Here is a 17,071-nt window from a genome sequence, read left to right as displayed (position 1 = left end):
AATGAAAAAAAGACAAAAATTAAATACAGTTACAAATTTAGAAGTGGAAGGAAGGAATATACAGAACCCAGCCGAGATTAGAAATTGTTTCCAGAGGTACTTCAAACAACTATATACACAAGGACCACAGAAAGAAATTGATCTAGATCGATTTTTGAAAACAAATGGATTACAAAAAATCTCTCAGGAAAGTAAATCAATGTTGAACTATAAAATAACTGAACAGGAGATAGAAGGTGCCATTCAGAATATGCAGCTAGGTAAATCTCCGGGACCGGATGGACTGACCTCTAAATATTACAGATCCTTAAAAGAATGGTTGGTACAACCTTTGAAGGAAGTCTGTAACGAAATAATGGATGGGAAAAGGGCACCAGAGTCGTGGAAAGAAGCGTATATTACACTTGTACCAAAAACAGAGACTGAAAAGGCACAACTTAAGAACTACCGTCCCATCTCATTGCTTAATGTGGATTATAAAATTTTTGCAGACATTCTGGCTAAAAGACTAAAAAAAGTGTTAGTGGAAGAGATTCATAAAGACCAAGCAGGCTTTCTCCCGGGTAGACACTTATTGGATAATGTGAGAAACATAATTAACATCTTAGAAAAATTACAAGTGAACATAAATACTAAAGCAGTTTTGATATTTGTGGACGCGGAGAAAGTTTTTGACAATATTTCCTGGAGCTTTATGAAGAAGAACCTACAGGGGATGGGGGTAGGCCAAGGCTTTGAAAACGGTATAAGTGCAATTTATTCAGAACAAAAGGCTAAACTAATTGTAAATAATGTGGTGACGGAAGAATTTAAGATAGAAAAAGGGACACGACAAGGTTGCCCAATCTCCCCATTGCTTTTTATATCGGTCCTGGAGGTTTTGCTGAATATGATTAGAAGGGACCAGTTGGTTAAAGGTATACAAGTTGGAGCCAAACAGTACAAATTGAGAGCATTTGCAGATGACTTAGTATTGACGTTACAGGAGCCAGAATCTAGTACCAAAAGGGTTTTAGAACTGATTCAAGAATTTGGTCAGGTTGCAGGATTCAAACTGAATAAGTTAAAAACCAAGGTTTTAGAGAAAAATTTAACACCGATTGAGAGAGAGAGGTTCCAGAATGAGACAGGCTTAACAGTGGTTAAGAAAGTGAAATACCTGTGGATTAACATGACAGCAAAAAATGGGAATTTATTTAAAGACAACTATGAAAAATGCTGGGCCGAAGTGAAAAAAGATTTAGAAATTTGGTCAAATTTGAAGCTTTCACTGCTGGGTCGTATTGCTGCGATAAAAATGAATGTTTTGCCTAGAATGTTGTTTTTGTTTCAAACATTGCAAATTGTGGACAAAATGGACTGTTTCAAGAAGTGGCAGAGAGATATTTCTAGATTTGTCTGGCAGGGCAAGAAGCCTAGAATAAAATTTAAAATACTAACAGATGCAAAGGAAAGAGGTGGATTTGCCCTGCCAGACCTTAAACTTTATTATGAATCAGCAGCTTTTTGCTGGTTGAAAGAATGGCTGCTTCTGGAAAACGCAGACATTTTGGACTTAGAAGGTTTTAACAATGTATTTGGGTGGCATGCATACTTGTGGTATGATAAGGTCAAAGCACATAAAGCATTTAAAAACCATATTGTCAGGAAAGCATTGTTTAATGTTTGGATAAGAGATAAGGATCTACTTGAAAATAAAACTCCAAGATGGCTGTCACCGATGGAAGCGAAGGCTCTGAAAAAGCTCAATATGGAGGCCAAATGGCCGAAATATTGGGAAATTTTGGAACAAGATGGATATAGATTGAAACTGCAGAGTTTTGAGAAATTAAAAAACAAAGTGCGAGACTGGCTTCATTATTATCAGATAATGGAGGCATATAATTTGGATAAGAAAATTGGCTTCCAGGTGGAAAAATCAAAATTAGAAACAGAACTGTTAGAACCCAAAACTAAGATTTTGTCAAAGATGTATAACTTGCTGTTGAAATGGAATACTCAGGATGAAACGGTGAAATCTGCTATGATTAAATGGGCTCAAGATGTTGGACATAACATAATGATGGCTGACTGGGAACAGTTATGGACCACAGGTATGAAGTTTACGGCATGCAATGCCTTAAGAGAGAATATTATGAAAATGATATACAGGTGGTACATGACACCAGTCAAGCTTGCAAAAATCTATCATTTGCCCGACAATAAATGTTGGAAATGTAAAGAAACTGAAGGTACATTCTTTCACCTTTGGTGGACGTGCCCAAGGATTAAGGCTTTCTGGGAGATGATCTATAATGAATTGAAAAAGGTATTTAAATATACCTTCTTGAAGAAACCAGAGGCCTTTCTCCTGGGCATAGTGGGCCAATTGGTGTTAAAGAAGGATAGAACTTCCTTTATGTATGCCACAACAGCAGCAAGAATACTTATTGCAAAGTATTGGGAGACACAAGAACTACCCACTCTGGAAGAATGGCAGATGAAGGTGATGGACTACATGGAATTGGCGGAAATGACTGGCAGAATCCGAGACCAGGGAGAAGAGTTGGTGGAAGAAGATTGGAAGAAATTTAAAGACTATCTACAGAAATATTGCAAAATTAATGAATGTTAGAATGATGTTAGAATGAAGTTAGGTGGTTTAAGCAGTAATGCTATAAAGGTGTATGTAAAAATTGATTGATAACAGGTGAAAATTTAAAGTTATAGTATATTAAGTTAAAGGATTAAGAGAAAATAAAGAGGGAAAGAAATTGCTGAATTAACTAATTGAATTGGAATACAAAAAAGGGAGGTATGAGGAGGTCAGGGAAACAAGGATATGAATGTAAGGCATGGAAAGATTGATCTATTTTTTTAAAGTGTTTTTTATTCTTTTATTCTGTATTTTGTATTTTTCTTGTATTTTTATTTCTGTCTTTTGTTTTTGCTTTTCTTGTTTTTATGTAACTCTTTTTTCTGAAATTTTAATAAATATCATTAAAAATAATAATAATAATTCTGGATCCAGATGTCCTTCCACAGTGGGGAGATGCAGGAGGCCCTGAGTTCAAGCCCTGGTGTCTCCAGGTAATGCTGTGAAAAGATACTATCTGAAACCCTGGTTAGTTGGTGCCAGTCAGAGGAGGTAAGACTGAGCTTGATGCACCAATGGTCTGACTCAATAAAAGGGAGCTTCCTGGTGATACAGATTTAGGGTAAACCCCAGGAATTAATAAATGCTAGGATTTTGGTTATTTGTGACATGAAGGGAGAATGCAAGCTCCAAAGGAATTCCTGGGCTTGCTTATGCAAAGCAACCTGGCTGAGCTAGAACAGCTGAGGGACATTAACAAAAAAGAGAACTCCTTTCCCCTTGCCCCAGGTGTGAACAGAGACTGGAGGTTTGGAAGGTTGCCAGGGTAACTGCCTGGCGGGGGGAAGGGTTACTCGGAGGAAGAAGAGTTGAGATCCATCTTGGACAGGAAAAGGAGCTGAGATCCATCTTGGACAGGAAGAAGAGCTGAGATCCATCTTGGACAGGAAGACAAGCTGAGATCCATCTTGGACAGGCTTGAGGCTGCCTGTGCTGCTGCCATGAAATGACCACATCTGGACTCCCTCCATGCAGACTGAAGGTGTAAATAAACCATATTTCTTGAAGCCACGACAGTCTCTGACGTGTCTTCAATTCTCCAAAGGAGCACAGACCCTGTGTGAGTGGCTGAGACCCCCATGGGCTCTTGCCGTCGCTTGGCAGAGAGAGGGGGAGACACCCAAGTTTTGTAACACTGTGTTCCTGTGTTGTGGTTTAAGGACTGCCAGATCATGATCACAGGTTACTGCTTTTGTCTGGTCCTCATCAAAATTTATAAACCTAATTCTGTGAATGGCTTACCGAGATAAAAAAAGGATAAGCTTCATAACGTTAGCTAGACATGCTCCAGCATGTTTGTGCGCCTGTATTTAAGAAATGAGTTATTGGCTATATTGGCATGGTCTTTCCTCCCTTGTAACTGATTAAGACTTAATTCTTTAAAATTTCTAACTAATGAGACCTAGAGGTTGGGTTTTTTGGTGTGTTTTTTAACCCTCTTGTCTACTGTCTGTCATTGGGTACATTCCAGCTATTTCAAGAAAACACGACAGCAGTTTTGGCAGGGATTACTAGTCCTGAGTGCTGAAGGAGGTATGAGCTATTCAGGGATGTGCTATAAAAAATATGGTTGTGTATTTTCCTGTAGTGTGCAATAGACGCTCCTCTTTTTAAGCACAGGCCAGAGAAATATCCCATTGTCAAAGCTACTGCTTCAATTTAACTGTCTGCCCTTATTGGCACAAAAAGAAATTACCCTGGCTTGGCCATAAATGGGAGGTGGGGAATTTTGGGGCCTGTTTTTGTGACCAGCTCAGTAAGTAAGTTGGCAACTGAGACGCAGGAAGATAATTGACTCTCCTGGACCAAATCTATTACCAGTTTAGCAATATGTAACTCCCTCCCTTTGTTGTTGGAATATATCCTCATCTGATAAAAAAGCAGATCTGGATTATGCACATTGCTTATATTTTCAGCTCCAATCCATGCCATTTCTAAGGGTTGCATAACAGTTTGGAGGTAAGGAGTGTGTGTCTTTCATTTCAAACTGAAACAATTAATCTATCTGGGAGAGGAGTAAGATGCAACTCCCCGCTGCAGCGGCGAAGGCACTGTAGGCAGACGAGATTTCGAGTGATTTAAATGCTTGTTCAATCTGGGTCTTTAAACTTAAAAAGCAGAAGTATCGCAATGTGTTTCCAAGGACAGAGGAGGAGTCCTGCCCATGTATCGGCCTACCATTGGCTAGTTCTGTCTGGGAGTCATCCTTAATTGGCTTTCCGAAGGAGTGGATTCACTGAAACAGCATGCCTTTTATTGCTTTGCTAGTCGTCTCTATGCACCGACTTTCATTAAGGTGTGGATGACTGGGAGCTGATCCACAGAGGGTTTTTTTTTGGTCTTCTTAATTTTGCAAGTGGTCTGGACAAGAGTTTCTAAGCTAAATTACCTGTGACCGACAGAAATGAGCTTGTACGGAAGAAGGGCAACCTTGCCTGTGGTTACTCCAATAGTTCTGCAAAAACGGGTAGGTGACTTCGGAGGCTGAGGGGCAGGGGAGGCATGTCTCTGTTTTGGAAGCAGAAGTTACCCATAAGTAGAATGTAAGTATTGCATCCAGTGTGGAAGGCATGCTGTGCATAAATTGCTGCCTTTCCTCTTAATTTAAATGTGGGATCTCCAGCCTTCCTGAGGATTTAGCATGTGTGCTCCCTTGCAAAATTATGCAGTTCATCAGTTGCCCTGGGAACTTGGGCAGCAGGTTGGAAATGACTGAAATAAATGGATAACTAAAAAAAACCCCGAACACATCTCTGAGTCTTTTTCTTGCTGCTGTTTCTGCTTTGATATGTAGATAAAGCCACTCCTGTTGTTTTAAGTGTACTGACATTCTATAATATGGTCACTGTAAATGAAGTAGTTTATAAGACCCAACAGAGTATTAGTTTTTGGTGTGTGTGTTTTTAAGAAGAGGCCTGGCTTGTGGCAATCCCTTGTCTACGAAGTAGTTAGCAATCAGTCAGATGGGTGGCATATGAATAATAAAATTATTATTATTATTGGGCTTTAGTATTTTGATTAAGATTATGTAAGCAATGTTAGATTCTTTCCTCCCCTGTCCGTAAGTGTGGTGATTTCTGTTCTTGTAGCCACTCCAGTGGAATATATTGCTGCTATAATTCATTTCACAGTGAAAACTGGAGGCATTTTAGATACATAAAAAATAATAAAAAGCCCTGTTTTATGTTTTGGCTGGTTTATTTCTGCACAACTTGGGGATCAAGTCGTATTTTTCCCAAGCTGACCAGAAATAACCAGCCAAAACATTCAACAGGGCTTTTAAATGCTTTAAAGCAGTATGTGCTGAATATCTGCCTGTCATTAACCTGTTACAATCCAAGAGTTTATTTCAGGAGAAAGAAAAGCCCCAGAAGTTCATAAACTCTTCATTCTACCTTTACTGAACTTGAAATTATGAATGTTCACAAAAGCTGTAGAGGGGTGGGGAATATCTGTAACGTCGGAATCAGTTTTCGTTAATGATGAGATCTCTTAAGTAAAAGTCACACGAAATAACCCCGCTCCCAAAACATGATTCAAGTGCTTGTTAACCGATTTGAGGACATGTCCGGATACTTCGCTTCCAATGCTGTGTTCTGCTGAAACTTCAGAACATGACTGATGGTAACAAGGTTGGCCCCAGAGGGTGGTGAGATGAGGTGAGGCGTTTGCCAGGCCCCGCAAACCAGCAGAAGGCTCTCCACCCGAATAGGCATGCCATTTCTACTTAGTACGGGACGCTGGTGGTGCTGTGGGTTAAACCACAGAGCCTAGGACTTGCCGATCAGAAGGTCAGCTGTTCGAATCCCCGCGACGGGGTGAGCTCCCGTTGCTCGGTCCCTGCTCCTGCCAATCTAGCAGTTCAAAAGCACATCAAAGTGCAAGTAGATAAATAGGTACCGCTCCGGCGGAAAGGTAAATGGCGTTTCCGTGCGCTGCTCTGGTTTGCCAGAAGTGGCTTAGTCATGCTGGCCACATGACCCGGAAGCTGTATGCCAGCTCCCTTGGCCAATAAAGTGAGATGAGTGCCGCAACCCCAGAGTCGGTCACAACTGGACCTAATGGTCAGGGGTCCCTTTACCTTTACGGGATATGCAAGATCAGATGCAGCCTAAGACAATTCTCTGTTTCCATGGCTCACCTCTTAGAAGGCAAGGGAAGCTCACTGGGGATTGCTGTGCTTGAGGGCCCCCAGAATCTTGGAGCCAGCACTGACTCGCACCATTGCACTATGATACACAAATTTATTAGCGTCCCTGTCTTTTCAAATAGTGTCTGGCTTGCAGTTGTACTAATGTGCCATTGTACAAATGCATCATGTGCCCGACACTTTTCACAACTTAGAGCAGACTTGCCGAACTACAACTCCCATTATCCTCTCCGTTAGCCCTGCTAAGCTGGGTCTGGTGGGAGTTGCAGTCCTGCCATTTCTGAAAGGGGCACATGTCCCCCACCCTTGCAATACTATTACTGTGTTATGACTATTTACTTAAGCCCTCTTGAGTTTAATGGGGTTTTACTCCCAAGTAAGTGTGTACTGTGTAGGATTTCAGTTTTAATCTCCACAGGTCGTACAACAATCCTGCAAGTTTGGTCAGTATATCTTGTAAGCTGTGCAAAATGTTGTAGGCGATATAGTGCTTTGCCTGAGGCCTCCTAGTAGAATTGCTAGCTGACCATAAAAAATAGTGTAGATTACTCCTGTGCCTTTAACATCCCTTTAATCTACAGAAACCAGCAGGCGAAGCTTCCCATTGGTGGATATCAATATTGCTTGCCAGCTGCTGCAAATTGGATCACAGTTAAAGGCACAGGGTTTGGTTCAAAAGTTGACAACCCTGTCATCCAGAGTGCTTATGAGCAGAGGTGAGGTTTAGATCAGGGACTTGCTCATTCTGAACTCTGTTCCAGCCAGTATCAGCTATGTTTTAAAACTTTGAAGATAAAAACTAGAATGTGTGTCACTGGAAATTGGAATAACACACCATTTTCTGTTTAAAATTTGCTGCCGATGTGTGCCATTTTCCAGGGAGCTGTACTGAAACCAAAGCTACAGTTGGAAAGACCTCAAAGAGAGGCAGAATCCTGAAAAGAGAAATGAATGTGATGACAGCCTTTCCTAGTGAACTTCTGCTAGACCTAAACCACTGTTAAAATTAGGAAGATAGTATTTTAAGCAGTGGATTTGGACCTCTTAAAATGTGTGTATGCTTCTTGGGTGATGGTGGTATTTGGTTCTCATGTTCTGGATTACGCTTCTGCAAATAACATGTAGCAGTTCATTCTGCTGTAGAGTTGGGGTTTGATTTACTCCTAACCTCCATCCTCCCAAGTCTATAATACCTCACTCCTTTACTTCATTACAGTTAGTGGCGGTGGTTTGCTCTGAGTATTTGTGTGTATATGCCCAAACTGAAAGCAATTTCAGACAGGATCCTTAGTTATTTGTCTCAGATTTCTATGCTGAGCTCAAGTTACCCTCTTATACATTTGCATGATACTTTGTAAGATTGGACATACTATGTTGATTGATTTGTGAATGGAGGCCCTTCTGGTTATACCATCACCAAGAAAGGCCTTCCAGTTTAGGACTTGGGGAAAGGCCTTCTCCGTAGTGGCACCCCAGTTTTGGATCACCCTTTCCTCTTAGGTCAATCTGGTGCCAACACTGGGCCATCTTTCATTGCTGTCTTAATTCAGGCCTTTTGTCTTAGGTGCATTGGACCATGGAGTGGTGTGGGGATAGAATAACTTATGTACTGAATTGCAGTTGTTAAAAAAAAAGATTTTTTTAATTAAAAAAATTGGTTTGAAGTGCTTTTTATTGTTGTGAGGTCGTTTTAATAATGAAGGATAGGTTATGGAAAGGAAACTAACTTTGTAACTTTTTAAATACTTTGTAAACCACTTAGAAGCCTGTTTTGGCATTAAGCAGGGTGCAAATAAACAAGAAAGAACACTGCACCCTTTTGCTGAAGTGCACACATTTTTTATCCAAAGGTCAGCAGCGTGTGCTTTGATTCCTTTCCCTTTTCTTTTCTGATATCTTTCAGTGACCTTCGTGGAGCTTTATGAGGTTTCGTTTTTTTTTAAAGGAAAGCTGAGCTAACAGCTATATTGTATGGGAGCAATTGCATGGAAAAAGGCACAATCAGTGAAAATGTTTTATATGCCCTTGAACAAGAACATGGTAATGAGCCAATGCCTACCACTTTCCTTGGCTTGATGAGCTTTCTACCTCTCCCTGTCGTCGTCGTCCCCCCCACCCCCACTTAAATTTTTGATTTCTCTTCCAACCCCTCTGCTCATTTCTTCCAAATACTTGAATATTCTTCATATAGTAACCAAGGAAATTGGCAAGGCTAGCAGCATCCAGCGCTCATAATCCTCTTTCCTTGGCAGAACTCCCTGCCTTGGAAAGGGGGAGAGGGAACAGATTTCTTGCTATTGAGGAAACCGGCGCTCCATGTCTTTGTCCTAGTCTTCTCTCAAATAAATTAGGCTTCCAGAAGGTCAGAATCTAACCTTCAGACTGTTAACTTGCCTTGGAAGTATATTGGGCGGCCTACCGAACAGTTATTTCTGCCAGCAGTAAATCTTGACTGAGTGGACATTTGGATTCTTTTGTGGATGCAGATTGAAGAGAATTGTAGCCTAGAAACTGCACATAAGGAATTGCTTACAGACCTTTGGTAGTAAAGACTTTTTTTTTTAACGCAGCACTGAAGCGACTTTGATGAATTATGTGTAAATGTGGGTTCTGAGTTTTTCTGTAATATCCCACAAACTAAACTTGATACACAGATGCCTTAGGTCTAGACAGCTTTTTCTTCCTGCAAGTTGTGTCCTGCATTTGAATCTCCTCTACCATTTCGTGTGTGTGTGTGTGTGTGTGTGTGTGTGTGTTGTTAGATGCATGAGTTTTAAAAATTGCTTTAAAGATAGGATGGGAAATGCTTAGGCTTTGAAGTGTTTTAAAGAGGTACACATGATGTGGCGTTCCGCAACAGAGGCAACACTTCTGTGTTTGCAAATGTTACACCACATGGTGTCATATCAGTGTGCTGAATCAGAGGGCAATGGGTGGAAACATGCATCATCATATCCCTTTGGAGGGCCCTTGCAGCAAAGGGCAGCGATCGACAACCAAAGTGTGAGCAGAACAACTTCCCCTCCTCACCCTGCATCTGCCCTGTGCCATCCTCAGATATGCTCCAAAGAGTTGGCAGGGGAACCCCCAGCACAGATTTGGGGGACAGAGGGGGAGGAGAAATCCCCTTCCGCATCAGAGTTGTTCCACTTTCACAAAGTGATGCATTGAATGCAATCTCTTGTGTTCTCTTCTTGTACGCACCTTTTCGTAATAACGGGCATTTTTGCTAATATAAAAACTAATCTCTTTCAAATCAGAACCAGTGAAGGCAGTGAAGGTCCTGTGTGAGTGCCTGGAGGTGGTTGGAGGATGGATGGCAACTAACAGATTGAGGTTGAATCCTGACAAGGCAAAAGTACTGTTTTGGGGGGACAGGAGGTGGGCAGGTATGGGGGACTCCCTGGTTCTGAATGGGGTAACTGTGCTCCTGAAGGACCAGGTGCACAGCCTGGGAGTCATTCTGAACTCACAGCTGTCCATGGAGGCGCAGGTCAATTCTGTGTCCAGGGCAGCTGTTTACCAGCTCTATCTGGTACACAGACTGAGACCCTATCTGCCCGCGGACTGTCTCGCCAGAGTGGTGCATGCTCCGGTTATCTCCCACTTGGACTACTGCAATGCGCTGTATGTGGGGCTACCTTTGAAGGTGACCCAGAAACTACAACTAATCCAGAATGCGGCAGCTAGACTGGTGATTGGGAGCGGCCGCCGAGACCACATAACACCGGTCTTGAAAGACCTGCACTGGCTCCCAGTACATTTCCGAGCACAATTCAAAGTGTTGGTGCTGACCTTTAAAGCCCTAAGTGGCCTCAGACCAGTATATCTGAAGGAGCATCTCCACCCCCATCATTCTGCCTGGACACTGAGGTCCAGTGCCAAGGGCCTTCTGGCGGTTCCCTCGTTGCAAGAAGCCAAGTTACAGGGAACCAGGCAGAGGGCCTTCTCGGTAGTGGCACCAGCCCTGTGGAATGCCCTCCTACCAGATGTCAAAGAGACTACCAGACTTTTAGACGACATCTGAAGGCAGCCCTGTTTAGGGAAGCTTTTAAAGTTTGACGGACTATTGTATTTTAATATTCTGTTGGAAACTGGCCAGAGTGGCTGGGGAAACCCAGCCAGATGGGCAGGGTATAAATAAGAAATTATTATTATTTTAGAAAGTTGGTAACAGGTGAAGTAATAGTTAGACATTCTTAAAACAATGCTTTCAGAATTGAATACCTCCAAGCTAGATCATCTGAGCTTACCTTACATACTGGGTCATGTCATTGGTATTATCCTGCCCAATATTATCTGGAGCAGGGCTTGCCAATGTGGTTTCCATGTGTGTAGCCCGCAGAGGTCTTCCCCAGTGGCCACAGGGTCCCCTCGCTCATCCCTTCTCCTGATGAAATTAGGTTTGAAAGAAACATTCCATTGTAGCCTGTAGAATAGGGTGCCATGTTTGGGCAAATGGGGTCCATAGCAGTTTCTACAGTTTGCAAATGTGCCCACGGGCCCCCAGAGGTTGGCAGCCCCTGATCTAGTCTGACTTGCAGTAGCTCCAGAGGAACTTAAGCAAAGGACTTCCTCAGTACTTCCCATCAGGGATAAATGGCAAAGGGGGTTGCCTCTGTACACACCTGTGGTCCCAACCTTTCCATGCTACACGTGCTTTAAATCATTGACAACCTATATTCAGGGCTTTTTTCCAGCCGGAACACACCGGAACTCAGTTCCAGCACATCTCAGGTGGGTGCTGATGCCATTACAAGTGAACAAGGGAGTTGTTCATGGTGAGTTCTGGCAACTGTTTTTCTAGAAAAATAGCCCTGCCTATATTTATGTATCTGTTGGATCCCCCCCCCCCCCAAGTTATATCTATAGACGGTTCTTAAACCGGAAGTAATTGCGTCAAATATCGCACACGGAGCAATTGTTACAGAGGAAGGTTCTCACCACGCTGCGTGCATAAAACAAAATCACCTGCTAATGAAACCAGCATTTTCACATTTTACACGTCTGTATGTATCAGCTAATCTTCTTTTGCCCTTTTAACAGGTAATCAAAATATATAGTGAGGATGACTCTAGCAGAGCTTTGGAAGTACCAAGTGATATAACAGCCAGAGATCTGTGCCAGTTGCTCATACTAAAGAACCATTATGTGGATGATCACAGCTGGACTATGTTTGAACATCTCACTTCCTTAGGTTTAGGTAAGTACTCCTTGCTTCAGAAAGTGTGTCATTTACAGATGTTGCTAGGGGGAGCTCCAGTTCTTTTGTGCTGGGCCTCGGATTGCCTGTTCTTCTTAATCTGCCCTCTTAATATGCTCAGAGACCTAAGTTTGCATTTATAGGTCATGGGCCTCTAGGAGTCTAGAGCCACTGTTTTGTATGTTCTGCTGGGCGTCACAAACCCACAGAAACACTTGCAACCAATGCAGTACTAAGTAACTGTCCTACCAGTGCAAGGATTTACACTTGTGAAATGGGAGTGCATGCCCCCAAATCTTTTATAGTGGGGTGGGGGTGCAGGGAGAGGGCTGAAAGTCTTGCCATGCAAGTGCACTGTTAGGGCAGTTCATAGAACAGTAGAGTTGGAAGGGACCCTGAGGATCATCTAGTCCAACCCCCTGCAATGCAGAAAAATGCAGTTGTCCCGTAAGGGGATCAAACCTGCAACCTTGACATTATCAGCACCACGCTCTAACCAAGCTATCCAGTTCCTTAGCACTGGGTTGGATAGAAGCCTAAATATCATCCTATCCGGTGCTTCTTTTTTTAAGAAAAATAGGTGCCAGTATTCACCATGAAGTTACAGTAAGTGCCACAATTTTAACCAGTGTTTTTCTTCTAGGAAAAAAAAGGTTCCCGTGCTGTGTACCCTTGAGTACCCCCAGAAAAAAGGCACCGATTCTATCCTATCTGGGGGGGGGGGGGAGGCATTGTCTTTCACAGTTGGATAAGAATGCACAACTCATCCAAATATTTCCAGAAGTTTTTTGGGGGGGAGGGGGATGTATTTTTTCAAATAAAAAAAACAACGGACTCCTAAATCTGTAAACTTGCATCCTTCATTGCACATACATCAGCCCCACTGCACAGAAAGCCAAAAATATTGCTGCAAGGACATTGTTGGCTGTGCTGCAGTTACAGTAGTGATAGCCTACTGCATATTTCAGTGTGGATAGTGAATGCCTTGTCTTCTAAATTACATTTTGTTCCACTGAAGGAGACTTGTCGGCATCCTCTTACAGGGCCATAAATTATCCTGCTGAGATTTGATTTAAAGTCCACTAAAGCAATCGTGGGGAATTCAGAACTGCGGCTGTTGAACTTCTGAAAGCCCGGATCAAACCATGCTATGCCAGCAGCGTTTGAGCTGTGCGGTTCTGAAGCTGTGTTGAATTAAGTAATAAGCGTGAAAGATGGAACTTTTACAGATTGTGCTACATTAGCAATGCTTGCCTGGGCGTATTGGAGCCGCAGCTTGTCGTTAGTATAATCGCTTATGAGCGGTAAGATAAGTACAGATTTTAGGTGCCCAGTAAGCCTCAGATCTAATGCTGGCTTTCACGTATTGCACATTCTTTAAAAACGTGCAAGGGGAACCTGCAGTAACAGACAGGAAAAGAGGGAATAGTATTCACCCCAGAGGTAGAACGAAAGACCATGCCCATCATTGGAGGTCTGGTGGGGGCAGAGAAGCCTGGCTCATGGTCCTTTTTGGCTGTGATGTCAAATTGGCGAGGGCTCAGTTCTGTGCATACAGAGGTGGATTTAGGTACAACCAAGGAGAGCACCTTTTCAAAGTCTGGTAAGCACTTGCCCAGCTCTGTGAAGGGGGCATGAGGGCTCTGCCAGGGTCCTAGAGTCCTTCCTCTTTCCCAGAGCCAGGCAAGCGCTTACAGGGCTTTGGGAAGGAGTTGGGAGGGCTCTAGCACCCTGGCGGAGACTTGTGCCTCCTTCCTAAAGCCTGCAGGCTTAAGGACACCCCATAAAATGTTGGCCTCGCACAGAGGTTCTCCCATTCATGGAATTACAGTGGTACCTTGGTTTACAAACTTGATCCTTAAACCAAAGCGTTCTTAAACCAAGGTGTGCTTTTCCATAGCAGTGGGGGACTCCATTTACAAATAGAACACAATCCAAGGCAAAGTTCACAAACCAAAACACCTACTTTCGGGTTTGCAGCGTTCTTAATTCAAGTTGTTCATAAAATAAACTGTTCTTAAACCAAGGTACCACTGTATAGAGGGACGTGGGGGGCGCTGTGGGTTAAACCACAGAGCCTAGGACTTGCCAATCAGAAGGTCGGCGGTTCGAATCCCTTCGATGGGGTAAGCTCCCGTTGCTCGGTCCCTGCTCCTGCCAACCTAGCAGTTTGAAAGCACGTCAAAGTGCAAGTAGGTTAATAGTTACCGCTCCGGCGGGAAGGTAAACGGCGTTTCCATGTGCTCTGGTTCGCCAGAAGCGGCTTAGTCATGCTGGCCACATGACCCGGAAGCTCCCTCGGCCAATAAAGCAAGATGAGCACTGGACCTAATGGTCAGGGGTCCCTTTACCTTTACCTTACCACTGTATAGATTTGTAGAGTTGGAAGGGACCCTGAGGGTCATCCAAGTCAAACCTCCTGCAATGCAGGAATCTCAACTAAAGCATCCATGACAGATGGGGCCAGCGGGTGTTGTAGTTCAGCAACATCTGGAAGGGCACTGTGTTGACTACTCCTGCATTACAGAAGTGAAATGTTTCTTTTCAGTAAGAGACGGCAAAAGACGTATTTGTGTTATTTACTAGTTCAGGAATAAATAATTCATGGTAGCTGTGCTCCAAACTCTCTTATGAACAGACCCAGCAGCTGTTCCAGTGGTTCATGAATAAAAGGCCCGAACCTATAAATCATCGCAAATTGAATATGGTGCTTCTATTTACTGCAATAATCACATGTCAGCTTTTGTAATGAGTGTGTGTGTTAAGTGTTTACACACCATGTTAATTATTAGAACATCGCTCTTTCTGGGGTTTTGCACTGTGGTGCCAGCTGCTTTTAACACTCTAATTTGTGCAGCTGTAATATGGCCAACACGAGCCTTCTAAAATCATTTCCGTTGCTGATCATTTTTGGTCTAAATTATTCTCCACCCTCCCTTTTTTGTGTGTATGCTTGTTTGGCAAAACGTTCCCTTGTAAGTTTTCCAGGGCTTTTACTACATGGTTTCTCTTAACCAGGAGCTCCAAAATTTCTAAGCATCGAAACTTGGCTCCTGAAACACAAATGCAATTCTGGGGAATTTTTCAGCATGCCAGGTAGCTTATTATAGTTTGCATGTTCAAAATCCAACATTTCGAGTATTCAGATTTGACAGATGTTTTGAGTATTCGTAAGTTCTGTAATCCCCCCCCCAATAACTTTTCAATGTAATTGTTCACACGCTGTGCTGAATCAGAGGATCAGGCTAACTAACCCAGTGTTCCTGCTGCACTGCCTATATGTTTTCTACCCATTGAAGAGGAAATTGTGAAGCGGGCTCAGTTCAGGCTGTGGATGGTGAAAGATGCCTAGATCTCTTCACTGGTGCCAGTGGAAGTGCATTTGCCATCGCCAGGAATGGGGAACCTTGTGTTCCCTTCTCAGCAACCTTCCAAGACCTGCATGCCAGTGGTGGCCAGGGGCCTGGTTCAAAAGTGAGCAGAACAAGGAATATAAATGCTACCTTTGTGCAGCAGGTTAGATGCAGCGCTCTCTCTCTCTCCCCCCCCCCCCTCTCTCTCCCCTCCTCTCTCTCACCTACACACCTACCCCTCTCTATCCTCTATCCAAGCATGCAAGAGGCCTTACATGTCTTTAGGCGCCAGGCGAAAACCTTCATCCACAAACAAATATCTGAAGGCAGCCCTGTATAGGGACATTCTTAATGTTTGATGTTTTCTTCCGTTTTTAATATTCTATTGAGAACTGCTTATACTGGCTGCAGCAACCTAGTCAGATGGGCGGCAAACTAACAACAACAACAACAATAACAACAACAACAACAACCAGGCCTTGGGCTGATTAAGATCTTATACCCCTTTTAAAATGTGTTTGTGGGAGGGGGGTTATTGGTTTGTTTGGTTTTTGTTGCTGTTGTTTTTATAATGTGTTTTTGTGCTTTTCTATTGCGTTTTTTTATGCAGTGTACTGCCCTGAGATCTGCAGGCGAAGGGTGACATGTGAATTTAATGAAGAAAAGTAAAATAAAAAAATAAGTATTATGAGAGTTCAAGGGCACTTTCCAGCCAGGGGAAAAGCACCCAATGAGAGTCCCTAGCAGGGTCAAGGAAGGGCTCCATCCTGGGGAGAGGGGATTGTGGCCCTGGGGAGAATTTGAAAGTTTTGGAATTTTGGCATTTGGCCCCTGGGTGTGGGGTTCCTCACCCCTGACTTGCACCACCTGTTCGGTCAGTGAAACATTATGCTACTTCAGGTTGGTGGTAGAGCAACCCCTGGGATTTCTGCACCAGGTTAACTTTGTGTTCTGCTGGTGGAAGGCTCTTTTGGTTCTACTTCTCTTCTCCAGTTCCATGTACGGAAGCTGATCAGATGGGCAGTTGAATCTTATTTTCACAACAGCCTCTTCCATTGCAGCTCAGGCAACAGGCTAACTTAGGGGGCTCAGGGGAAGAACCTGCAGAGCTCACAGCTGTGTCCTCCAGGGCCTTCCTGCCACCGCTGCTCCTTGTCGCCCAGAATCTGCTGCCTGAGGCAGCTTCCTCACTCTGCCTAATGGCAGGGCTGGCAGTGGATGGGAGTTTCAGGACTGCTATAAATCTAAGCTGTTAAATTTGCACAGTACAGCAACGTTTCCTTTTTATGCCGTAACCCGCCTTGCGATCTTTGGATAAAGGGTGGCATATAAATAGATTAAATAAAGAAAGGAAAGGAGGAAAATATTGACAGTGTTTTAAACAACTTCACTGCTGCCTGTGTGAAGGCTTTGCGAGAGAGAGACAGAGAGAGAGAGAGAGAGAGAGAGAGAGGGAGGTTAATACTTAGTTTTGCGTATATGTGTGGAATGTAGATATGCCCACTAGGTGTCGCTGTTGTTTATAACTTACAGATCCTAACTTTTAACAAGGGACACAAGTGCAGAATTTCAGTAATTTGTGGTTTCTACTGGCATTGGTTGTTTTTTAGTTTTTTGAATTTGTTGAAGGCTGAAATGGTAAAACTTATTGCCCTTCATCCAAAGGTTCACAGCATAAAAATGCGGAAGGAAAGAACTATGTATGTCATCTTGCGGTCCTTCGGGGAGGT

General features: G+C 43.2%; 1 protein-coding gene across 4 annotated transcripts in view; it reads left to right on the top strand.

Annotated features, from left to right (window-relative positions):
• The window catches only part of GRB14 (growth factor receptor bound protein 14), a 51,523-nt gene that overhangs the window by 20,297 nt on the left and 14,155 nt on the right, over positions 1 to 17,071 (top strand). For 3 of the 4 annotated variants that reach the window (XM_081007563.1, XM_081007564.1, XM_081007562.1), the window contains exon 3: positions 11,832 to 11,988. In XM_081007563.1, coding sequence (XP_080863689.1) covers positions 11,832 to 11,988 — 157 coding nt within the window. Of the gene's footprint in view, positions 1 to 4,768; positions 5,103 to 11,831; positions 11,989 to 17,071 lie in introns of those variants that run through there. The other variant, XM_081007565.1, reaches the window with a different exon arrangement.

This window comes from Podarcis pityusensis, assembly GCF_964106645.2.
Source record: "Podarcis pityusensis genome assembly, chromosome: 1".
Classification (NCBI taxonomy): Eukaryota; Metazoa; Chordata; class Lepidosauria; order Squamata; family Lacertidae; genus Podarcis; species Podarcis pityusensis.
This window is presented reverse-complemented; position numbering and strand designations above follow the sequence as displayed.